Below are 24,752 nucleotides of genomic sequence, written 5' to 3' on the forward strand. Positions count from 1 at the left end.
CGGCGTGTCTGCCCTCCTGCGTGAGGGTGAGCAGCTTGGTTTCAGTCCCCAGCGCCGAGAGAGTAGAAGCCCTGTGCGGATTTTAATTTTCAAACCTGATTTACAAATTGTATTTCTCCTTATCAGTTTATAATACTTCTTTTTTTCCTTTTCTCTTTTGCTTTTTAAGAAGATGGCGTGTCAGAAGCACTTGGTGAGGAATCAAGGCGGCTTACCAGAGAACAGCTATTTCAGCTTGGTTTCAGTCCCCAGCGCCGAGAGAGTAGAAGCCCTGTGCGGATTTTAATTTTCAAACCTGATTTACAAATTGTATTTCTCCTTATCAGTTTATAATACTTCTTTTTTTCCTTTTCTCTTTTGCTTTTTAAGAAGATGGCGTGTCAGAAGCACTTGGTGAGGAATCAAGGCGGCTTACCAGAGAACAGCTATTTACAATGGCTGCAACAGCGATGATAAACTTTAGTTCGATGATATGCTACTCAGTCCTGGGACCCTTTTTCCCTTCAGAGGTAAACAAACAATTTAGCCAGCCGCTCTTCAGTTTTGTTTGTTTTTTTGCGTGTTGATACTTTTAAAAGGATCTTGAGTACTTGGGACCTTTTTGGCTGTTTGTAAACTCCGAGTGAGACTTTTGAGTTGTGATAGCCTGAAGCTGGCTAAAATAGATAAGAGTGTATATAACGGTGACCTGGCTCCTGTCCATGGACTAATTTCATCTTCCCTGTGGCTGCAGAGAAGACAGCAAACTGATGATAAGAGATAGAAGTTGAAATGGTTGCTGGAGAGTGAAATAGCTGGTTGTTTTTTTCTCAGTGTTGCATAGCAGTTTAGTCGTAGCACTGAGATTAAAACTCTGCCCATCTCCTGGCATGCATTTCAGTGCCTTAGCCCTCAATGACTATTTATAGCTACCTCTGTTAACTCATGTTGGGCCACCATTCACTATGTTAAACTTCCAGACCTAGCAACTGGAGGAAAAACACCCTCTGCTTATGTTGAGTGAATACACTGTTTAAATATAGGATGAAAAAAGCAGTCGTGGTGCCTTTGCAAGCAGAAGTCCATTTCTCTCATGACAAATTTGTTCCCAAGTATTAACAATGAAATGTTAGGATCCGGTTTTTTTTTAAATATTCCAGTGTTCAGCTTGTAGCTGAGTAAGTGTATTTTGCAAGTTAGATAAGGCAAAAATTTATCAGGCTCTTGTTAAGGAGAGGCATGATACAGTGAAAGTAAGAGATACTTCTGTTCACTGCCCTCTTACCATGTGAGGGATCAAAGATTTGTAGCTACTTCCACTGCACACCAGCTGAAATCCACTGTATAAAGGTTGATCACCTGTTCAGCAAACAGCACAGTGTTTCTGTTCATTGAGGAATGACTGTTGTTTTTTCCCTCGATTACATATAGCTTGAGTAGAAGTGCAATATGTCCTTAAATTGCTGTGTAACAACCTTATGAACCCCTACTACCCTTGAGAAAGGAAACTGCTTTGTACTGCACTGATACAGAATTTAAAAAAATGAAATGTACAAGGCATGCACATTATTAATTTCAAGAATTTGCCTCCATCTTTACATAGTTGTGATCTTTTTTTTGCAGGCAGAAAAAAAAGGTGCCAGTAACACCATTGTTGGCCTGATTTTTGGATGTTTTGCTTTGTTCAATTTCTTGACTTCTTTAATCTTGGGAAGATATGTAAGTATAATTGAAGTCATAAATTATTTCTGTGATGACACAGGTTGGTACATGAAGACAGTTCTCTAAGGCTGAGAAAAGTGAAGTCTCTTCAGCAGCACTCCTGCAGGCTGCTGTAACTGGAGCCTGGCCATCAGTCTGAATCTGACCTCAGTTTTGTCAGTACAATTTAAAAATTACTCTTCTGCAGTTATTGAGGGTAGCATAGGGTGGCAGACATGCAGCCGTTTCGTTTCTCTGGTTAACTGTTCTGTTTGATTCAGAATAATCTGCTGCTCAATTCTCCTTTCTATTACCTCCTTTCCCCCTACTTTCCATTTTATTTATTGTGCTTGCTTATATATTCTGTTTGCCTTTGGCAGTGTTCTTAAGGTTTTTTGTTTTGTTTTGTTTTTCTTTAGTTAGCTGCACCCTTTCTTCTTTTCTGGTATGTTGTCTTTTTCTTAACATTTCCCTCTGTTATGATTCTCTGCTGCTTAACTCAGGTTCCGCTTCCACTTCGTTATACAGTAGTATGATAGAAATGTCTCTAGTTCTTGCAACTTCAGTTTTCCCACACATTCGGGATTTTTCTTATGCTGGAGAAATTACAAATAAATTCTATAACAGTTTGTTTGTTTATATGCTGGAGCACCACTACCTATGTGTTTTTGGCTAGGGCTGCTCAGGATCTTATCCTAAGTTGGGGCTGCTGCAGTTTCACAGTCTTCTCTTTCTTTGGCTGAGCAGTCTCTTTGCTAACCCTATGGTGAATGATTTCCCCTGGTGATGAGGTGGCTCATCAAGGTGTCACACATGTGCCTCTGGTAAGTCCAATCTTTGCGCCTGTGAAGGTGTTCAACTATGGCACAACCATTCTTACCAAGTACTTTGCAGGGGAAAGGGAGAGAGTGAGTGAGCCATCCTCACCGCAGACAGGTGAAGTGAGTACCAATAAAGGTGGACAGTCCAGCAATCAGAAATCCTGAGGGTTTCAGTGAAACTCGCCAAAATATGGGTTGTAGTAATTATGGCTGAAACACAGGGACCTTGTCCAGACCTGAACAAGAAAATAGTCTGAAATACCTGCTGTCCTTCGGGGAAGTTACAGTGTGAAATTAGAAGCTTAGATGGACTTTGTTAAGGGATTGAGTTTTATGGCATGCCTCTCGTCGTCCTTCACCCTCATGATGGAGTCTGAAATGAAGGTCCTTTCCCTGGTAATGAACGAGGAAGCCTGAAACTACCATGCTTCCTATGCCTAAGCTTTATGCTATTAAATGTTGTGATAAATTTGCTTTAATATCAGCTTGTGTTGACTCTTGAGCCATATATGTGGCAGGTGTTGCTGACTTGGCATCACTGACAGTACTGGAGGGGGGGATGTGTTACTTTCTGTTTGTTTATAATAAGGAATGCTACTGTAACCTGCTGCTCTGCAGAAGCTGCAGTGCAGCGCTGTGTAATAGTTAACTGCACCATTGTCTTACCATTTGGAAAACTAGGTTAAGTCACTTAACCGTTTAGAATATTTTTAGGTTCAGTATTGCATGAAGGCACACCGGCAGGAACAGTGTCTCCAGATCTTTTAGTTATATATGCCATAAAGTGCCCATAATGTTTTGTTTTCTGAACAGTCACTTACTTTGAAAGATTTTTGATCTAGACTTGAAATAATAACATATAAAAATGTTGTTTAATTTACAGCTTACACATATTGGAGCAAAATTCATGTTTGTGGCAGGGATGTTTGTTTCAGGGTGTGTGACCATTCTGTTTGGGTGAGTAATTTTTGCTGGTTGGTTTTGTAGCATTTGTCTTCTATTCACTTTCATCCATATGAAAAGAGAGACACAAAATAAATCTGGAAACTCTTGGGTGTCTTTCAGGTGTTGGTTAGGTCACCTAACTTTTTGCATCTTTATATTTTACCTATCCCTTGTAAAGCAGAGTGAACACCTCATTTTCAGTAGGTTTCAAAGTCTGTTTAGTACTTTGAAAGCAAAGGAGGAAGATTCCACATATTTAACGAACTACCATAGCTGATGAACAGCAATAAGGAAACTATTTATGCATAATGTTTTAATTATTCTTTTCTTAAAAATATTGAGTGAAGATGAGAAGCTTTGCCTGGTAGGCAGGGAATCTAAGCCACTCATTTTAGCAAAATAAAAGTTTTATTAAAAATGAAGGAAGCTCTTATTAGGTGGTTGTAACTCACTGTGTCAGACTCTTTGCACAGTTGCTTTGAACAGCTGTGAAATAAACCAGAAGATGGCACTGGCATTTTTCGCAGGTTAGGTTTTTCATACTCCACCAAAGAAAGAGGAAAAGGAGAAAGTTACCAGAAATAGTTTGATAGAGATTGAATGACTTCACCGATGGGATTCAGAAAGATGTGGCAATAGAAAGCATTAAATGTCTTGTAACTCTGTCCTTTAATGAGTAAGAAATGATGCTCCAGGGCCTTCAGTAGATGACTTGTTGCCTCCTGAGAGATCTCCACTTACTGGTTCTTTTTTTCAGAATGCTGGACAAGGTGCCAAGTGGACCAATGTTCATTGGTTTCTGCTTTTTAGTAAGAGCAATGGATGCAGTAGGTTTTGCAGCATCAATGACAGCATCATTTTCAATCCTTGCAAAGGCATTTCCGAATAATATAGCTACTGTCCTGGTAAGTGCAAAAAACAGTGTTACAGCTGAGTATCCACAATATGATAAATTACCAGTAGGCAGCCTAAAACCAGGAAAAAATCTACTCTCTCTTATGCAGGCATATTTGAAATCCTCACATATTTGTTTCTAGTCTAGAATCACAATCCTAGAACAAGTTTAGACCTTAGCATAACTTCAATTAGATATAAATTAAGCAGTATATATTAGTTACTTATGTTTTGAAGACAGCTGAGCATTGATGGCAGTAGTTATCTCTTCAGTTGAAATCTGACTATTAAAATACTAATATAGTTTTAGTGACTACTTCTACATGGATGGTAAAAATCCATGTGGATTGACTCAAGAAATTGGATTAATTTAGTCAAATAATATTGATTTAAATGACTGAAAGATGCAAAACTGAAAATAATTCTGGTTTCATTTTTCTCATCTATTGATAAAAGTGATGTATGAGAAGAGGAGAGTTAAAACTTCTTGAAATCTGGAGGGTACTATTTCTGGTCATCAGTGATTCATTTCAACTAGAGATATTACACTTATTTAGCCAGTTTTTATGGTGTTAGGAAAAAAAGTTTAATATTTAACCAAATGCCACTTTTTCTTTTTCAATACATTCTGGTTTCAAGTACAGACTGACAGAAATAACTGGGTTAAATTTTAATGAGTGAACAAATGTTAAGAACACCCATCAGAACATTTAATAAAATTGGAGAAGTTAATGCTTTTATTAATATTGTTGTTAAGCTGTATAGTTACTTCTGTAAACAAATATCTATAAAAATATGACCTCCTAACTAGCAGAAAACTAATAAATTCTATCAGCAGTGAGAAGTTGGCAATTTCATTGGAAAGCAGGTTATATATTGTAGTTACATTTTTTGATTGACTCAGTCAATAAGGTTAAGATTTCCTGTTTGTAAATTTTAAAATGTAATTTCACACTTTGTGAAGGTTTGTACTAGCCATTATCCCCCTTAGTGATGTGGTGCCTTTTTCTTTTCACTAGGCTATGTTGTGCTGCTCCTTAGAAAAATTGATTGCTTTTATTGTTACACTAAAGTTTCTCAGCATTCTTCTTTTTGCTTGCTTTCTTTTTTATCCTTTAGGGCAGCCTTGAAATCTTTACAGGACTCGGACTGGTTCTTGGCCCGCCGTTAGGTGGCTTTTTGTATCAATCGTTTGGTTATGAGGTCCCTTTCATTACACTGGGATGCGTAGTGTTGGCCTTCGTGCCTGTGAATATGTGCATATTACCAAAGTATGGTAAGCACCCTTCTTCCTGTCTCCTTCGCTCACCTTAATCTCATGTATGTAACTATACTGTAAAAAATACATGTTTCTAAAGTCTGATACAACTCAGGTGGCAAAGCTCCTGTTGAATTTTAATTTGTGATGTTGACCCATGTTTTAATGTGAATTAAAATTAATATATGCAGATGGCCTAGAATCAATTCAACAACTCATGCCTATCTCTGCAAACACTGAGAACTGTGTGGAGGTGGACTGAGATAATTTTTTTGTTTTTTATCTCTAGCATCAGGGCTTCTAAAGGACGAGCTGTATCTTCTTTGTATCAGCTTGTCATTGCAGCTATTTGAAGAAAAGCTGGAAATAGGTTTTGCCTAGAACAGAAGAACTTGGCGTGTTTGAGGGGTAGCAGAGAGAGGGGAAAAAAAGGGGTTATTTGTGCTGAATGTTGCAGGATCTGATTAACATGAAAGAATGCTAAAGCTAGTAAGTGAGAGGTTTAACTGAAGTGCTGGAAGTCATATAAATTTGATTAAATCATAGATTTAATGCTTGGACAGAAAGCTAACTTAAAGGTAAGTTTTCACTCAAGATCATGATCATAAGGTTACAGTTCACAGGATCACCTAGAGCAGGTTGCACAGGATCCCATCCAGGCAGATGTTGAATATCGTCAGAGAAGGAGACTCCACAACCTCTCTGGGCAGCCTGATCCAGTGCTTGTTAACTCTCGAAGTAAAGAAGTTTTTCCTCCTGTTCAGCTTGAACTTCCTGTGTTCCAGTTTGTGACCATTGCCCATTGTCCTGTCACTAGGCACCACTGACAAGAGTCTGGCCTCATCCTCTTGGCACCTGCCCTTTAGATATTTTTTTTAAGCATTGATAAGATCCCCTCTTAGTCTTCTCTCCAGCCTGAACGAGCTCAGGTCTCTCAGCTTTTCGTCACAGGAGAGATGCTCCAGTCCTCTCATCATCTTTGTAGCCCTCTGCTGGACTCTTTCCACTAGTTTCTTGTCTTCCTTCAACTAGGGAGCCCAGTTCTGTTAGCCTTTTCTGGAATAAAAACTCGTAACTTTAAAATACATTTTTAAAAACTATTTTATTCCTCTTAGATATGAAACCTTGGAGAATAACTTCATAGGTACTGGCTTTTAGAAGAAACTTACAGTGGTTAACCATGTGCTGCTGCTGTTGGCTTCACCCCCACCTCCCTAAGCTCTGAAATTGTATAAAATCATGATATTGCTAGCCAGCTTGAAACTACAATAAATTTTAGCTCTGAGCTAGTGGGTGCTAATGAATGAACTTCTAGTTCTACGTATCCTTTGAGACTACATGTAACTATTAAAGCACCATCAGCATTAGGAAGGGAGCCTGCCTTAGAAATGACATCTAACCATGACATCTGAAAGAAGTTTATTGTCTGGAGTACAAACTGAACACGTAGGAGACTTGAATGACTAGTTGATTAAAAATTCTGACATATCTCAACTGATAAATAGCAATCTTCTTACTCTACTTTCAAAACATTTATGTTTTTGGATATGAGTGGTTCATGCACGTGTGCATGTTGTTTTGGGACGTAACCATGAGATCCCCAATTATGTAAGGACTAGTGGAGAAGTAACTGCTTTTCCACATTATTGGGAATAGTACATGCTTTTGTTCTTTTCAAGTTGGGAATATGCAATGTTGGAATCTAAACTGTGTACTTTTCTTCTTTTATTCACTTATCAAATATTGGTTTTAATATAAAAATAGTATAGTGCATAATAGTCTATTATTGACTTTCATTTGTTAGATAACAAGAGTAATAGGATTATAGAAATGGAAATAATGATTTCTTTTCTAAAACAAGAAGGTCAATTATGAGCTTATGCTGCTGAAAATAATGCTATTTCCTTCCCTTTTCTCCTGAAACAGATTCAGTCCCTAGCAAGGACTCATTTTGGAAGCTCATTCTTCTGCCGAAAGTCTTACTACTCTGTTTTATTATATTTTCTCTAAGTGCATGCTTGGGCTTTTTGGATCCCACAATGTCTCTATTTATCCTAGAGAAGGTAAGTCCTGTTAACATGCAGGGAAGTCTTGACTTGCTAAATAGTAAATAACTGTTTATGAACGTGGTTTAAATATCTTAAACAAAATGAAGCTACTCCAACTACTCTGCTTTAATTAACTGTTAATAATATGATTTCCAAATAACTTGATTTCCATAGTACTGACAAATCACAGTTTCCATTGACACCATCTGTTGTCGCTGGGTCTCGGTAACTTTGAGGAAATATAAGGCCTTTAAAAATGTGCTTTTTTCATTTATTTGGCTTTCAGCTGCAGAGTACCTTCTCTGAACAGGGCATAGCAGCTGGTTTTGTAAGCAAGGGACTTTTTTCTCCTTTCTGAAAGCAAATTCTGTGAAACTGCAGCAGTCACTGACAGTGTTCTATCACTTGATGTGGACATTTGTTTTTAGGGAACATAATGTCACAGCTCTACCTTCTCTTAGAGCATTGCCAAAATTAAACTTATTGCAACTATGTAGCCTGATAGCTGACTTCTTCACTCACTTATTAAACAGGAAAATGTAATTTTATTTATTTTTTTTTATTTTAGTATTTATTTGTTTCCTACTTAATTTTTTTATTTATTTATTTCCCATAGTGTTTAAGGTAATGAATTTGAAGTAAGGAGTTTAAGATTCTGTTCCTGTGTGAAATTAAGCAATGCTTTTTTAGTGGTTTAATAGGAATATCATTTCACAGGTAGTTATGCTCCTACTTTTTGTCTGTCTAGTCCAGTACTTGGAGAAGTCATCCAGGGTGGAGGAAACTTGGTGCTAACCTTTTCCATCAGTGAATGTGCATCTTGCACCACCAAGGAGGGATCTGTAATTATTCTACTGTAGGATATTGCACACTGGTGTGGCTGTTCTGCTTTCCATCTGCTCTGTGCTAACAGATGCTTGTGGTGCTTTGGCAGGTGTTCTAACCATAAATTAAGAGTTACTATCATGTGCTTGCATATTGCAAGGAAATACTGAATATTTATGTAGTCCATGCCACATGAAACATCTTGGAATACCTTCTAACTGGTAGTTAAAGCACTCATGTGAGAGACTAGTATGGTTTTGGCTCATTACACATTTTGTTTCAATAAAAAAAAGTGATTCTGCATTAGGAATGTGTAGACCTTAGGCTGTTTGCAAAAAGCCTCTTACTCATTCTCATAAAAATCCTCCTTTGTTTGAAAAGCCAGGTTTGTGTTCTGTAGCACTACTTACTTTTAAGATGCACTGATTAGTAGTGGAAGACTACAGTATTTATACTTTTCTAAGTGGAAATAAAACTGAAGATTGGAGCGGTAAAGACTAAATCCATCTAATTTTCAGCATCTGAAGTGTCTGTTTCAAATGTGTCAGATATAAATGTTAGAATCCAGTGTGCTGGTGTAGGGACATAGCATCGTGTTTCCTCCTGAAGTTACTTAGGCTTTATCTGAGTACAGTTGTCAGTTGTTTTCACTTCATGCTTAGAAATGTGGAAGGAAACTGGATGACTTCAAATACTTGAAAAACCTCTGTATGATAATCAGTAAAATACTTAAAATAATGCATTTCAGTATTTTGACCTAAAATGTAATTCTTGGATTGTTCTTCAATGAATGTAGCACATATGGTTTGTTTTGGTTTTTTATGTGTCTTCCTTTCCATAGTTCAAACTCCCAGCTGGTTATGTGGGCTTGGTATTCCTTGGTTTGGCACTCTCGTATGCCTTGTCTTCTCCCCTCCTTGGACTCCTAAGTGACAAACGCCCAGTGAGTACAACCCTGCTCTTTGTGCAGCGTTAGTAAAGCACTCTGTGCATTTAGTTAAAACTGTAAAACTTCTCATATTGAAGCAGTGGACGCAGGCTTGGTCCTGTAAAGGAATCTGTCTTTCAGGACCTTGCACATGCACTGAATACTGCCAACTTGAAAGTCTCTTTTGCAAGGTTCATGTGATGTCCGAAATAGTAAAGGATGTCAGACAAGTATCATGTAGTTGAAATGTGTTGAACTTTTCTGGTTTACTAAGCGCAATCTATTTCCAGACAATAGGGAACAGAGAGTGGGAAAACATGTCCCAGTTATCCATGCTTTTGACTACATCTAATCTTATCACCTTTTAGGAGGAGTAAAGATGTTCTGGTTAGCTGTATTGACTTTACATGTTAAAAAGTGTAATATCCAAATTAGATCAGCACACTGACTTGACTGTGGTTCTCCAGCTCTTAACTGCACCATAGAAAGAGGCTTTGACAGTGATATACATAAAACTGCCTGGTTGACTGCCACTGCTAATTGATCGAGGAAACCTACATTTTGAATGTTGTGCATGAAGGATGGTGCCAGTTTTTTTTTCCTGACACAAACTAATAATGCCCTTTGTACATGAGAATTACGTGCAATGCTATATGATACTTCTTATAGTAAGGAAGAACAAGACCTAAAATACTTTGCTAACAGAGAACCACTGTTACTCAGTATCCTGAAGCAATCTTGGTATTAAGCAGCTGCTGCCACTGATTGCATTGGTGGCAAGGAAACATAAATTCATTGTTTCTGGATGGTGTTCAGAACTGGCACAGAAATTGTGGGTTCCCAGTTTGTGTGTGATAATGCTCTCAACAGAAGCAGTACTTTTCAGGAGATGAAGATTTAGAGAGGGATATTAGGAAAGACAAAATGGTTACATTACAAATTTACATCTTTAAATTGCATACCTTTTCCTTTTCTTTCACAGTACCTCAGGAAGTGGCTGCTGGTATCGGGAGGCTTAATGACAGCAGTGTGCTTTTTCATGTTAGGACCTGCTCCTGTGCTGCACATTAAAAGGTACAGAACTGCCTCTTCTTGAACCTGTCCCCTTATGTGATATTTCTGTGATAGCTGTCATGACCATAATCAGGTATGTCCACAAGTCTATAATTAGCACCTCTTGTCATGAAACAAGTTTTCTTAACTTCTAAGATAAGACTATGAATGTAAAGCAGTGGAAGCATCTGAAAATGGAGATTTTACAGCTTCATAAAATACATACTTTTCCTTTGCTTTTTATTGTTACTGTGTTTTCTTATGTTAATGTGTGTGGTGGGAAGAATGCTACTTTTTGTTTTCCTTTCCTCCCAATTCTGTGGCATTTCCAGTGCAGCAAAACAAAGTTCTCTTTCTGTCTTATTTTTCAATTTCTCTATTTCATCATTGTTTCTTAACTGTGAGTTTTATTTGCATGACTGTGCAGCAGTGTTGATTTTTATTCTCTCCGTATATAGCTTACAGAGGAAAATGCCAGATTATAGCTATGTTTTCAACAAGCGAAGTAAAGATAGTGTCTGTTGTGCCTGCACGCTGCATTGCTATATCTCTCAAGTTAATTCACAACAAAACACTCTGCTACATTTACAAAACAGCTGTACAGTCCTTTTTGTCCTAGGTTATATACTGTGTTAAAAGATGACAGACTTGCTGATTTGTAAAATTAGTCAACTCCTCCCTCCTAGACTTCTGATTTTTAAAGAAAATCATACATGTGAAACTGGTAAAGTCTTGAACTTTCTTTTCTTTAGCTAAGTCTATTTGGCTGTAATGTATTAGGCTACAAAATTTAGCTGCACATCCTTCACTTGTGCAACAAACCAAGCCTGAAGCTCAGACCTAATTATTGCTGAGTTAAGCTCATCTGTGTACCTGCTCTCTCTATGTGTTCCTCTTAAAATGAACTGCATTTGATAAGGAAATATTTGAGCACAGGACTTTCAAATTGTTTTACAGAGTCTTTTTTTAAGGATAGAACTGTATTTTAGTGTTCAGTTCTCTTAGTGTTCAGTCAAAGTAGAGTTCTCTTTGGCTTCAAGAAACCTAGTTTTCTGGTTGGTCATGGAAAGCTGATCTGCCTGCCTTCAGTCAAATGTGGTCCTTACTTGAAAAGAGCATTCAGCAGCTAATGTCTTTTAAATGCCTCTCTTTTCAGTCAGCTGTGGATGTTTGTGCTAGTGTTGGTTTTGGTTGGCTTTTCCCTTGGCATGAGTGCTATTCCAGTGTTTCCAGAGATACTGCAATGTGCGCAGTAAGTAACACAGTCCAACACTTCTTTCATGTTACTGACAGTAGGAATCTGCAGCTAATTTTTGGGGATGAACATGAAGTGGGGTTTTGGTGTGGCTTTCTCCCCTCTTTTTGAGACAAAAGCACTGAGTAACACTTAAGTGCTTCCACTACTCTTTTGTCTTAGTTTTTTTTCTGACTGAGCACCCCAGTTACTATACTCCAAAAATAATTTTGTAAATGTGTACCTCAGTACTATGTACACACTGAAGTCATAGTGTAGGGTGACCTGTGTGTGGTTTCATATACATAGGATTTATTTCAGCTTCTAAGGATGATTAATAGCAAGCAGTTTTCACTGAATTTTCAAACTGTGTTGGCTTTAACAGCTGCACGCACAGGGATCATACTTGCTCAAAGCACAAAGTCTGTGATGTGGCTTGGCAGTAATGACCTAGAAGGGCCTTGATTTACTCTGATTAGTAGGTTCCTCTTGGAACAGGGTCTTTCTTTACAACTGACCTGTCACTGTTTTACACTTGCCGTATGAAACACAGGGAATGAGCAGTGGTGTGATGCTAGGAATCTCACTCTGAAGGCATCAGAGATGAGAAGTAGCACTGCAAAAGAGAGGCAGCAAAAAAGAAAGTACTGGGTAAACAAATTATTCCACTGTACACTTTTGCTTGTTAACTATGTTGTTTGTAAATTAAAAGGGGGAGGGGAATATTTCTTTACAGCAGAAGACTATAGACTGAGAGACAATAATACATTGTACTACTCTAACTGATCTGTCTTTCTGCAGTGAAAATGGATTTGAAGAAGGTCTGAGTCTGTTGGGACTGGTGTCTGGGCTCTTCAATGCAATGTGGTCCCTTGGGTAGGTATACAGTCACCTTTTTGTAAGCAATGAGCATTTAGTTGTTGTACACTATTGCTGGACAAAAGCCTGCTGCATTACAACCAGAAGTCTTGTGTTGCAGTCGTTGTGTTGACCTTGATTCAAAAGGTTCTTGCTAAATAGGTGTCTGGTGGACATGTTAAACTTTTGGCATAACAAAGGGAAGGTACTCTGAACTTGTGTTCCTTGAAATGTATCGCTCTGCATATCAAAAAGGTGCAGTGATTAAGTGGATATTAGCTTGCACTTCTCTGTGGCAATTTTTGTTGTCACTGAGATATTTAATGCTTAATATAGAGAGTGGTGGACCCTAATTTTTTGCAAAGCTAACGCCACCCATGTGGAGCAAGCTAGGGGGCATCTGCTCCTGACTAATTCTGTTTTCCTTTTCCCTTTTAAAATTTTCTACATTTTCCTCTTTTGTCTGGGATAGCTTAGGGTAGAATCTTCTCTCCTCTTTCAGCCATAACCATTATTTAAGGTCTATGTTTTCATAGCTTCGTAGTGTATGTCTGCATTTATTACCCAATGGTCATCACAGAAATGAATGAATGGCACTACTGCCTGAGTGACCCTTTAGAGTTCTTCAGGGGGAAGTGACAGAGTCCTCCTGTTGATAGCCACTTCCAGGACTGTTTTTATCTGTTCTTGTAGTAATCTGTGGCTGCAGGTGGGTTTCAGTGAAACAAATTTGCACCATTTCTTCCAAGCTAACTGAAGTTCTAGCTGTTTGGTTTATCTGGCATAGGGTTCAGTACAGATAGAGGTAGCATAAAGTTACCAAACCTCAGTTTTATTCTGTTATCAAACGTGGTTTTATTATGTGGCTTGCTTCCAGGAAGTCTCTCCAGTTTTACACATTTTTATCCCTTTCTGTAATGAGAGACCATATCATGTAAGGCCTTTCATGAAGTGCTGGGACAGCAGCTGCATAACCTTTCATGGCATTTAGACAGGCATAAAGGTACAGGGCAGTTACATCCAGCTGAACCTTGCAGCGACCATGTCAGTCACAATGTACCTTCCCCCTTGCTTGTATCCATCTTGAATTTTGGAAGGTTTACCTTTTAAGAGATGAGACTTAAAATTTATTTTATGGTAGAAGTAGTCTGTGTTGGTGCCCTGTTACAACATGGTCCTCAGTGGGGCCTCTGAGCCATTCCAGATACAGAAAAGAGTGCATTCAGCTTTCTGACGTGGATCCTATTTCCAGCTGAGGAGGTAACTAGACAGGTTTATTGGGGCCATGGCAAACAAAGAGTTAATACTTATTGTGGATTATAAGAAAGTTAGGTCTGTGGAAGAAAATATCTTTTTTGACAAAGGAGAGTGAATCAGTGGAGGGAGGCCACAAAACAATTTAAAAAGTTCTCTGAGAATATGGTATCTTTTTTTTGTTTGGGATGCCTGCCAATACCTCATTTTGATTTGTTGTAGGGCATTTACAGGTCCCACTCTAGGAGGATTTCTAAATGAAAAACTGGGTTTTGAATGGGCCTCAGCCATCCAAGGAGGATGGGCACTGTTAAGTGTAAGTAATTACACGTTTTTTGCTTTTTATATCTATTGTAATTATGAGCTATTGCATAAGGTTATTATTATTACAATTGTAACTGACTGTTTCTTCAAAGGGTCTTGCAACTGGAATATTCTATATCATTGAGGCAACAAGGAGAAGGTAAGCTGAGGTATCTATTTATTTTACCTGCAGCCACATAAAGTAAACCTTTGGAAGCTGTGCTTCCACTTTTTCCTCACTCCCAACCTGATAATGAATGACAAGACGAGTAGTAAAAATATTGCGTAAATACTTTGTCTGTATACTTTCCTACTGACCTAAACAAACACTTAAACCAGGCAGTGCCTGTTCTATACAAGCAACATTAACATGTGGCATTAACAAGCAAACCCTACAGATGGTTCCTCCAGGAGGGTGTCTGTGAGCTAGAACTGGCTGGATGGTCACATTCAGAGAGTAGTGGTCAATGGTTCAATGTCCAGATGGAGATCAGTGATGAGTGGGGTCCCTTAGGGGCCCATATTGGGACCAGTAACGCTTAATATCTTCACCAATGACAGACAGTGGGATCGAGTGAACCCTCAGCACATTTGCAGATGACACCAAGCAGAGTAGTGTGGTTGACATGTCTGAGGGACAGGATGCCATTCAGAGGGATGTGGATGAGCTCGAGAAGTGGGCCCATGTGAACCTCATGAGGTTCAACAAGGCCAAGTGCAAGGTTCTGCACATGGGTTGGAGCAACCCCTGGCTGGGGAGTGAAGGGATTGGGAGAAGGACTTGGGGATACTAGTGGAAGAAAATCTGGAGATGAGCTGGCAATGTGTGTTTGCAGCCCAGAAACCCAACTATATACTGAGCTGCATGAAAAGAAGCGTGGCCAGCAGATTGAGGGAGGTAATTCTACCCTTCTACTCTGCTCTTATGAGACTCCACCTGGAGTACTGCATCCAGTTCTGGAGTCCTCAGCACAAGAAAAACATGGACCTTTTGGAGCAGGTCCCGAGAAGTGCCTCAAAAATGATCAGAGGGATGGAGCACCTCTCCTATGAAGACAGGCTGAGGGAGCTGGGCTTCCCATATTGGGACCAGTAACGCTTAATATCTTCACCAATGACAGACAGTGGGATCGAGTGAACCCTCAGCACATTTGCAGATGACACCAAGCAGAGTAGTGTGGTTGACATGTCTGAGGGACAGGATGCCATTCAGAGGGATGTGGATGAGCTCGAGAAGTGGGCCCATGTGAACCTCATGAGGTTCAACAAGGCCAAGTGCAAGGTTCTGCACATGGGTTGGAGCAACCCCTGGCTGGGGAGTGAAGGGATTGGGAGAAGGACTTGGGGATACTAGTGGAAGAAAATCTGGAGATGAGCTGGCAATGTGTGTTTGCAGCCCAGAAACCCAACTATATACTGAGCTGCATGAAAAGAAGCGTGGCCAGCAGATTGAGGGAGGTAATTCTACCCTTCTACTCTGCTCTTATGAGACTCCACCTGGAGTACTGCATCCAGTTCTGGAGTCCTCAGCACAAGAAAAACATGGACCTTTTGGAGCAGGTCCCGAGAAGTGCCTCAAAAATGATCAGAGGGATGGAGCACCTCTCCTATGAAGACAGGCTGAGGGAGCTGGGCTTGCTCAGCCTGGAGAAGGGAGACTTTGTTGTAGCCTTTCGATACTTAAAAGGGGCTTATAAGAAGGATGGATACAAACCTTTTGGCATGACCTGTTGTGATAGGATAAGGGATAATGGCTGTAAACCAAAAGAGGGCAGATTTGTACTAGATACGAGGAAGAAATTTTTTACAATGAGGGTGGTGGAGCGGGTTTCCCAGAGAGGTGGCAGATGCCCCATTCTTGGAAATATTCAAAGTTGGGTTGGGTAGAGCTCTGAGCAATCCATTCTAGTTGAATATGTCCCTCCTTACTGCGGGGGGGTCAGACTAGATGACCTTTAAAGGTCTGTTCCAACCAAAACCATTCTGTGATTCTGAAAAGACAAGTGTGAAAGCAATAGTGCATGGTTCTGTGCAATAGTGGGGAACCAAATCCAGTGATCTACGTAACTCCACGTAACGCGTGGCTTTTTTGCTATAATGTTGGTATTGCATAGAAGTAGCTAGAGAATATTAAACCTGTTTCTTCCCTCCTGTTCTTTTCCTTTTGCAAACAGTTCCAGTTCCAGCCTGCAAAATCCTCCTAGTGATAATGAAGAAAGAACTCATCTGCTGGGTAGCGAAACATAGCCAGGCATACTTTCAATTCTGTGTTTACTGTTGTGGTTTAACCTAGTGTTCCGATGAGTGGACTGAACAGCGCTTCATTATTCTGGAGCTGGGCTACATGATCCCTTAGTGAACAACCAGTTGTGGTTTAGTTGTATCTGCATTACTGTTTTGAAAAACTAAACACTGACTGCCTTTCTTTTGGAAGTACTCATGTAGATTGGCTGAAGTGATGAGTAACCCTCAGATGTCAGCCTGTTTAATTGTGTTCCACATACAGTGAACCACTGTATGCGAAGAGATGTGTTTTCACGTATCTGGTTTCTATACTTGAGCCTTCTGTGCATTATTCTTGGGTAAAGCTACTATTTTGCTACCATGTTTTTCTGTATTTTTTTAAAAAAAGTTAATTATCTTATAATACTTTAACTGATAACATAAAATGTTGAAACAGAACTTGACATGACAAAACATTAAGCACAATATTGTTTTCAATAAAGCAACATTTTTCCTAAGTCATGTGAATTTTCTTAGACAATAAGAATCTAAAAGACGTTGTGTCTACCAGCACTTGTGTTATCTTAAAAGTGCCTGAAAAGAGGAGGCAAATGTGATGAAGACTTAGCATCGTGTGTGTATACATACACATGTAGACATATGCATGTTTGTATTATGTATGAAGGCTCAGCTTGGTATGTGTGAGATATGTTTTACTAATAAATGACAACTGAAATGTTTGTACTAATTGTCTCTGCACCAGTAAATCTGTCAAAAGTCTAAGGCTACTATTTTCTAACAATAGGAAAAAAGTCTTCTCACCTCTTCCAGATGCTGGACAATAAAGGGCAAGGAGAACTGAGACAAGGGCATGCCTGGCAAACTCATACTAGGACTTCTTGACCTCTGTTCTGGCAAAAGTCTTCTAATTTGTCCTGAGTCCGGAACTGTGTTCCAAGAGGGCTTCTCGGTGGTACCCGGTACATTTCCATAAATGAGAAAAACGAGGAAAAACCCAATTTCCTATTAGTTTCTCTTGTAACTACTGGAATTTACATGAGAAATATTCTTTCTTTTTGGGGCACTAGCAAGAAACACTGCTCTGAGAGCCAGCTGAACTGTGAAGCATCAAGGTACCAAAAGGCAGCCTTCCCCTGGGACCATCCTGGCAATAGCTTCCTTTCCTTTTGTATCAGGTGTTGGACTTCGCTGAAACCAAGAATGTTATACCTCAGCCTGTTATGAAGTGCTGATCCTGCCAGAGCCGATGGAGGAGGCAGGAGAGAAGGAGCTGAGAGGACTAGGGGTAGATGCATGATGTAGATCTGTAGTCAAGAGACTTAATTAGCTCTCTGTAGAATCACTTGTTCACTTACCTGACATGTGGTGTGAGAACTTGGATGTGGCTGGGATTACTGTAAGGAGCACAAATGTCACTAATTCAATGAGCTGTCCTGCAATGTATGAGCTTCACCAGAACTCCAGTAGAAACTAGGCAGGCTTAACTAACCCCTCTAGATTTCTGGCAACCCATCTCCTCCCCTCTTCATTCTTTCACATACACAATGGAGGTGAAAGAAACCTGAAGAGGAATCCCAGTTTCCAAGTTTATTGTTCAACTCATAAGCATGTTCTTCTTCCATGATTATCCAGGGGTCCTGGATGCATGGTTAAAGCCGAGCAGTGGGCTCTCCTAAGCTAAACTCGGCAACCCTCTGGCTAGTGCTGTGCTTGCCTCATGCGGTGGCAGGTCTAAATACCCATCTGCTATTACTAAGGCAGTTGTACAATCTGTGAAGCTGGGATGAGTAAGGACTGTGCCAGGTATAGCCAAGCTATACTCAGATCGATGGGAGCAGCCCTAAACTGAGGTGGCACAGGCAGTGTCCATGCAGCAGCACCAAACTCGGGGCTGGCCACCTGCCTCCTGCACCCAACCTGCACCCCGCGCCCTCAAATCTGGGCAGGAATGTGTTCATGCCAGTATTTGCTGAGATTTCCCAAACTCTGGCTTGTTTTCCTGCTGTGACCTGGGCTTGCCCTGGGTCATTACTACAGCATTGTCTACATTACTACAGCAATGCCACACCTGAATGGTTTGTAAATCTGGCATGTGATTCACTTCTTCGGCTGCAGCACAGTGGTGACTTCTCTGTGACTTCTCTGCCAGTGGTGTAAGGCAGAATTGCTCAATGCTGGCAGCTTGCTTGCTTTTGATGTGAGACTTTCCGGGCAGGGTGATTGCATCTCCTGGTGTCAGCTTTCTGCCATTCTGGGGAATTCCCAGGTTTTGTGCAAAATTTCCCCTTTAAAAGCCCCCTGTCTTTGCTTGCTCCTGTCCTCCTCTTGGATGGCTTTCAGACACCAGATATGGGGCTTCCTAGAGCTCATGCCTTGGCCATGCTTTTGGTGCTGTCTGCTCTGGAGGCCTGTGCCCTGGACAGGTTCATCGCAGCCATCTATGAGCACAGTGTGGTCTTGTCAGAGGACATTGAAGTGCCTGTTTCTTCTGAGGAGGCCTTGATGCTGATGGAGAAAAATATGGCAATTTTGAAACTGACCATCAAAGAAGCAGCCAGACAGGTATTATGACAGAGTCAGAGACATTCATTTTGGTAAACACTGATCATTTATTCATTTTTAATGGTGTTTTTTGGGTTTCTATGTTGGTACCAGGGTGCCCATATCATTGTGACTCCTGAAGATGGCATTTATGGCTGGGATTTCACAAGGGAAACAATATACCCTTATCTTGAGGATATTCCAAACCCATAGGTGGACTGGATTCCATATGCTGATTCTGGAAGGTATCATCCCTGTTGTGCACAGGGAATGGTCTGATGAGAAAGACAGCTACCTTTAGAAGTGGTTGTTTATAGTTTTAAATGTCTTGGAGCAACTGAAATGAAGGCAGATTAGATGTCATGTAGTTGCCATAAAATAGCTTCAGACAACTTCCTTCATAATTTTTCTCTTGCTTGTTGTTTTGGTTTTTGTTGTTTTTTTTTTCTTTTTTTCTTGTTGCAATTCTTTTGATTTTAATTAGTATACTCATAAAGGTTGAGATTTATTTAAAAGAAAAACAAAAACTTACAGAATCTACATTTCAGTAATGTGTTCCATGCATGTTGTAGAAAACAAGATTAAGATACACAAATATTAGCAATATTTGTGAATAAAATAACAGCTACTACTGAAAGGATATACTGCACAATTTCAGTTTTGTATTTTTGAATCATGATGTGGTAGCCTTTTCATTCTGTTTTTTTCCTAACAAATTGCACCATTTTTTGAAGCTGCAATATTTGATGAAAGATAACAAAATACACCATAGAAGAAACAAATCCTAAGCCACCTCAGCACAGCAGGCCAATCGAACATCAGAACAGCTGAGATTATTAGCCCACGTGTCAGTGTAACATCAATGCTGTGTCACACACCTGCATCAGAAGGGAGACTTGAAGGTGCAAAGATTTGCTTTCACTGCAAGAAAACCTCTGTGTTTCTTGCTTAGTTAATGTGAGGTGAAGGCAGAGTTTCTGCACACTAAGCTTTGAAGCACAAAACCAAAGCACAATTACAGAAGACTACATTCTCATATTAGATATCACAAACATATCATTCTTGTGACTTATAGTAAGTGTTGGCATTTTTATGGATTGACTGTTTTTGATGTTTTATTTCCTTTCTTCCTTTCCTGATGTTCAGGTTTGCTCCTTCACCCGTGCTGGAAAGACTGAGCTATTTGGTGAGGAATAACTCGATCTATGTGGTTGCGAATATAGGAGACAAGAAGCCATGTAATTCCAGTGATCCATGGTGCTCCAGCGATGGTCGCTATCAGTACAACACTAATGTTGTCTTTGACTCAGAAGGGAAACTGGTGGCTCGTTATCACAAGGTGAAAGGATTTTAGAGTGTTCAGGAAGTGCATGGTCCTCAGGTGATTAAAGATGTGAAACAAGCTGCTTCCTATGCTTAAATCTGTACATAGAGTCATTTTAGAGCAAGTGTCAGAGGGCAGGCAAAAGCCACTGCCTTAAGATATCTTCATTCAAAAAACTGAATTTAATAACAAGTAATTAAATGAAATTATTTAGAACTCAATAAGCCCTCTATTTTTACTGCTTCTTAATAGGAAGTGACACATGAGATATTAAAACATTAATGTCCTAAACTCTTGCTAACTGAATACAAATCCCCTTCACTGGTATAAATCAGAACCACGAATATTTGTGCTTGACTCCTCTTGAAGTAGTTTGAATTCTCCTTTTTGAAATTAAGATACAGCATGTTCACAAAACATATTCTCCATTACTTTAAGTGACTATTATATTTAATATTAATCATATTTAAATGGTTTTCTTTTCTGATCTTTTTTTTCTCCATTCCTTCCTTTCCATGAACAGTACAACCTTTTTGTGACAGAGAAACAATTTAATTATCCCAAGGATCCAGAATTTGTGACTTTCAATACATCCTTTGACTACTTAGGCATTTTCACTTGTGCAGACATACTCTATCATGACCCAGCTGTGGTCCTGGCAAGCAGTTTCAGGTTGACACCATTCTGTTCCCAACTGCTTGGGATAACACGCTTCCACTGTTGGCAGCAGTCCAGTTTCACGCAGCATGGGCCATGGGAATGGGCGTCAACTTTCTTTCAGCAAATATTCTCAATTCCACTTTTGAGATAACAGGTAATGTGAAATTACTCTAATTGATCTTGTTCATGTGAGCGTTTATATCTATGTAGTGCAGTTGACCAGAGCAGAAATTCCCATCAGCTTTAGGCATGCATACACATTTCAACAGGATTAGGACAAGAGAACTTGCACAGATAAAAAAGAAATCAAAATGTGATATGTAAGAACTCAGAAGTGCTTGACTAGAACACATTTAGTTATTTGTTAAATTATCAGTTCTGAGAGGTCATGCCTGTGATTCTCCATCTCCCAACCCCGGTGTTTACCAATGTTTCGGTCATGTAAAGGCCCAAACTTTTTTTTCTCCACTAGGTGGAAACCTAACTCTGAAAAAGGCTCTTGTGAGTCCTCCAAAAATTACTTCTGGGCCGGAGACCTTGTGTCAAGTATTCTTTGCAGGCTCAGGAAAAATATACGGTGGAAACAGAGCCTGCAAAGAATACTTCAAGCTAGAAGAAAAGCACAAGTTTTGTGAGCATATGCTTGCAGAAGTGAGAGAAACTTACTGGTGTTGCTAAAATGTAGCCCTAAACTTTGCCTTCCAAATAAAAGCAGATATAGGCTGTTCCTTTAGTTCCGCCGTTGATGATGCTATATCATATACCTCATCTTCTTTCTGGATAGGTTTTACTCTGGACTTTAAAAATTTATGTTTTCATGTAAACAACTTGCATAAGGTTATAACTTTTGGTAGTATCTTTTCCTTTCAAAATTTGTTTTACTTGACAGTATTACCTTTCATTTTAAACAGAAATAATGATTTCTAATCTAGCAAAACTCAATGACGAATGTATACCTTCAGCCACTTAAGTCACATATAATGGCATATAATTAGCACACTAATCTTGTCACTTCCAATCCATGAAAATTCAGTTTGGTCTACTTTGATTGCAAAAAGCATTAGGTTAGGACTGTAGTCTGTGAAGGCTTAATTTAGTTTCAAAACAATCTGGTAAATGTAGCACGGGTTTAATTAGTGAAAGCTGCTTACTTGTCCCATATACTTGCTTTCAGATTGAAAACTTTCTGTGTTTTATGTGTTTGCAGGGAGTGGTATCTATGCCCCAGATGGTCCAAAGGCATATTATTACAATATGAAAACAGAAAATGGTCACCTTTTGGTAACACCCATGTCTCTCTCCTGACTATCCTGCTGCTGTTAACTGGAGATTGTATGCCAGCAGGATTGAACAGCTTCCACCAAGCGGCCACTATTTCAGTGGGGTCGTTTACCATGATCTTTTCTCCTTCACGGAGCTCACTGAACCCAAGGGAAATCGTGCCATTTGCCAGCAGGACCTCTGTTGCCATTTGAGTTACAAGATGGCAGAGAAGCAGAAAGATGATATTTATGTTCTTGGTGCCTTTGATGGGTTACATGTTGTTGAAGGAGAGTATTATTTGCAGGTAAAGATTTTCTGTTCTTATTTGGACAGTGGGAAGGCTACAATACTCTCTTTGCAGTCCATTTACATTTGTTTCATTTTTGATTGAGGGAGTTAAGGAGGAGGTATTTTTAGGCCCCTCTTAAAACATTTGTTTTCCTTGTGATGCATTTTGACTTCATTAGGGGTGCTGATCCTGCTCTTCTGTCTATGTTATAAATGCTGAAAGCGAAGACTTTCAGTTGACCATGTGCTATAACACTTCAAGGAGGTTTCCATATACGTGTACAAAAGGAAGAGAAAATCGTAGAGTTCTCCCTGACTTCATAGGAATGCTCCTATCACAACAGAGAACTGTTTTCTGCTCACTGGTTTTTACCATTGTGCTGATGTGATTCTCTAACATGCAGTTATCTAACAAAATTAAGAAACTAAATAAGGATATAGACTTTGAATTCACATGGCTTGTCAATGTATCGATTCTTTAAAATTTTGCTGTTAAGCTTTTTTTAATGGGCTATGTCTTTGTATCTTTTCTCTTTAGAGTATTCCCACTAGAACAGGCAAATAAGTATGGCTTCCATTTTTTTAAGAAATTCAAACAGAGCTGAAGTAACTTCCCTAGGTCACAAACTAGTCTACATCTATGAATAAATGCATATACATTATGCATGAATGAACATATAACTTATAAACACGTGTGTACACACAGAGTGCTTGCTGTGGTGCTGGCAAAAAACTGTCTTTTTACAAAGTTTCAAGTGCCACCTATGGATGTTCTTGGCTTAAATAAATGGGTAGATGTATTGGATCATTTATTCATTGTGACAGCTTTTCTTACAATCAAATCCAACTCTTCATTGTTGAAAGCTTATTTTGCCTTTCTGTATCCTTCTGCCCACAGGCATGCACACTTCTCAAGTGCAAGAACACAGACCTGAACACATGTGGGCAGCCAGTGGAGACAGCTCAGACCAAGTTTGAGATGTTCTTCCTCAGTGGCACATTTGGCACCAAATATGTCTTTCCAGAAGGCTTGTCCAGCAGGGTGCAGCTGGCCCCCAGGGAATTTGAGGTAATGGGACACCCTTGTGAGTTGTCAGACTTGTAACACAAATGGTCAAAAACCCATTATAAGTCACAGGAGCAACTTGGTAGTTATCAGTGTCTTCTATTTCGGTGACTGGCTTGAGTTCAAGGCAGCTCTATTTAGAATCATAGAATTGTTATTGTTCAAAAAGACCTTTAAGATCATCAAGTCCAACCATTAACTAACACTACCATGTCCACTTCTAAACAATGTTCCTGATTCCACCACTTCCCTGTTCCAGGATTTGATAACCCTTTCAGTGTAGAAGTTTCTCCTAATGTCTAACCTAAACCTCCTCTGGTGTAACTTAACACCATTTCCTCCTGTCCTATTAGTTGTAACTTGTGAGAAAAGACCCACACCCACCTCTCTACAACCACCTTTCAGGTTGTAGAGTGCAATCAGGTCTCCAATCAGACTCCTTTTCTTCAGACTACACAACCCCAAATCCCTCAGCCGCTCCTCATAAGACTTATTCTCAAGACACTTCACCAGCTTTGTTGCCCTTCTTTGGACCCTCTCCAGCACCTCTGGAGGGATTTCTGCCTGATTTTCCTGGTTGCATTCATACAGCAGGTCCATATTGTCAGTTGCGTTCTTCCTTATCCTCCCAAATCCCCTAGGACAAGATCTTGCTCAAGATAGAGGAGTAGTTTTTCTAAAACTTCGTGGTAGCTCCAAGTGAGCTACTACATCTCTCAACTAGGTCAACATTAATGAATGTAGTATTTGTGTTTTTCATACAATAGTACTGCTTTGCTGATGTTCCTGTTTGTTTTACTTTTCCATAACTAACTGCTAATCGATGGATGTCTGGTAAGTCGGACTAGTACATCAAAGCCAGTTTTGAGTGTAACACTCTTTGGGAGGTGGTATGAAAAGGACCCTCCACGCACACAGCAAGCTTCACCATAACTTCACTGCAGATCCTTTAAGATTTCATCTGCTTGTTTCTGTAACACTAATTAATCATAATAATCCTAATGTTAATTAATGTTAATACACAGAATTATAATGCTTTTCTATTCTCAAGTTGTGTTCTCTAACAGCATAGTCATTTTACATTGATTTTTTTACTTGATTTTGCAGCAAAAATAAATTACTCTGCTGGGCAGTTCTGTATGTGTTTTTATATGATAGTGCTGTTTGTAATAAGCTTGACCTTGACACTGAATACAATAGAAAATAAATTCCTCGGACTTTAGTGGTAGAGAATTCAGGCACATAGCAGTGGATTATCACAGAAT

The 24,752-nt window shown here is 39.5% G+C and overlaps 1 protein-coding gene and 1 pseudogene across 2 annotated transcripts; both read left to right on the forward strand.

The window, feature by feature from the left end:
* The first annotated feature begins 373 nt into the window (after positions 1 to 373).
* SLC18B1 (solute carrier family 18, subfamily B, member 1) lies at positions 374 to 16,837 on the forward strand. Of its 2 annotated transcripts, none has more exons than XM_010186053.1 (13): positions 374 to 509; positions 1,603 to 1,698; positions 3,385 to 3,458; positions 4,204 to 4,351; positions 5,460 to 5,616; positions 7,525 to 7,661; positions 9,313 to 9,414; positions 10,382 to 10,473; positions 11,609 to 11,704; positions 12,488 to 12,562; positions 14,021 to 14,114; positions 14,215 to 14,261; positions 16,276 to 16,837. In XM_010186053.1, the coding sequence occupies exons 1-13, from the start codon at positions 435 to 437 to the stop codon at positions 16,346 to 16,348; spliced, it is 1,266 nt and encodes a 421-aa protein (XP_010184355.1). In that variant the 5' UTR covers positions 374 to 434; the 3' UTR covers positions 16,349 to 16,837. The 2 variants fall into 2 exon arrangements, with proteins under 2 accessions (XP_010184355.1, XP_010184356.1); XM_010186054.1 differs by having other exon boundaries at positions 468 to 509; positions 16,282 to 16,348.
* A 1,887-nt stretch (positions 16,838 to 18,724) lies between these two features.
* LOC104541899 lies at positions 18,725 to 24,420 on the forward strand (annotated as a pseudogene).
* The last annotated feature ends 332 nt before the right edge of the window (positions 24,421 to 24,752 follow it).

This window comes from Mesitornis unicolor, unplaced genomic scaffold, assembly GCF_000695765.1.
Source record: "Mesitornis unicolor isolate BGI_N332 unplaced genomic scaffold, ASM69576v1 scaffold24816, whole genome shotgun sequence".
NCBI lineage: Eukaryota > Metazoa > Chordata > Aves > Mesitornithiformes > Mesitornithidae > Mesitornis > Mesitornis unicolor.

Bases quoted from the DNA above. Each gene is read 5' to 3' on its own strand.
- SLC18B1 (XM_010186053.1), top strand. From the start codon at position 435: ATGGCTGCAACAGCGATGATAAACTTTAGTTCGATGATATGCTACTCA. The intron at 5,617-7,524 runs GTAAGCACCCTT...CTCCTGAAACAG, and splicing joins GTGCATATTACCAAAGTATG to ATTCAGTCCCTAGCAAGGAC. The intron at 14,262-16,275 runs GTAAGCTGAGGT...TTTTGCAAACAG, and splicing joins ATTGAGGCAACAAGGAGAAG to TTCCAGTTCCAGCCTGCAAA.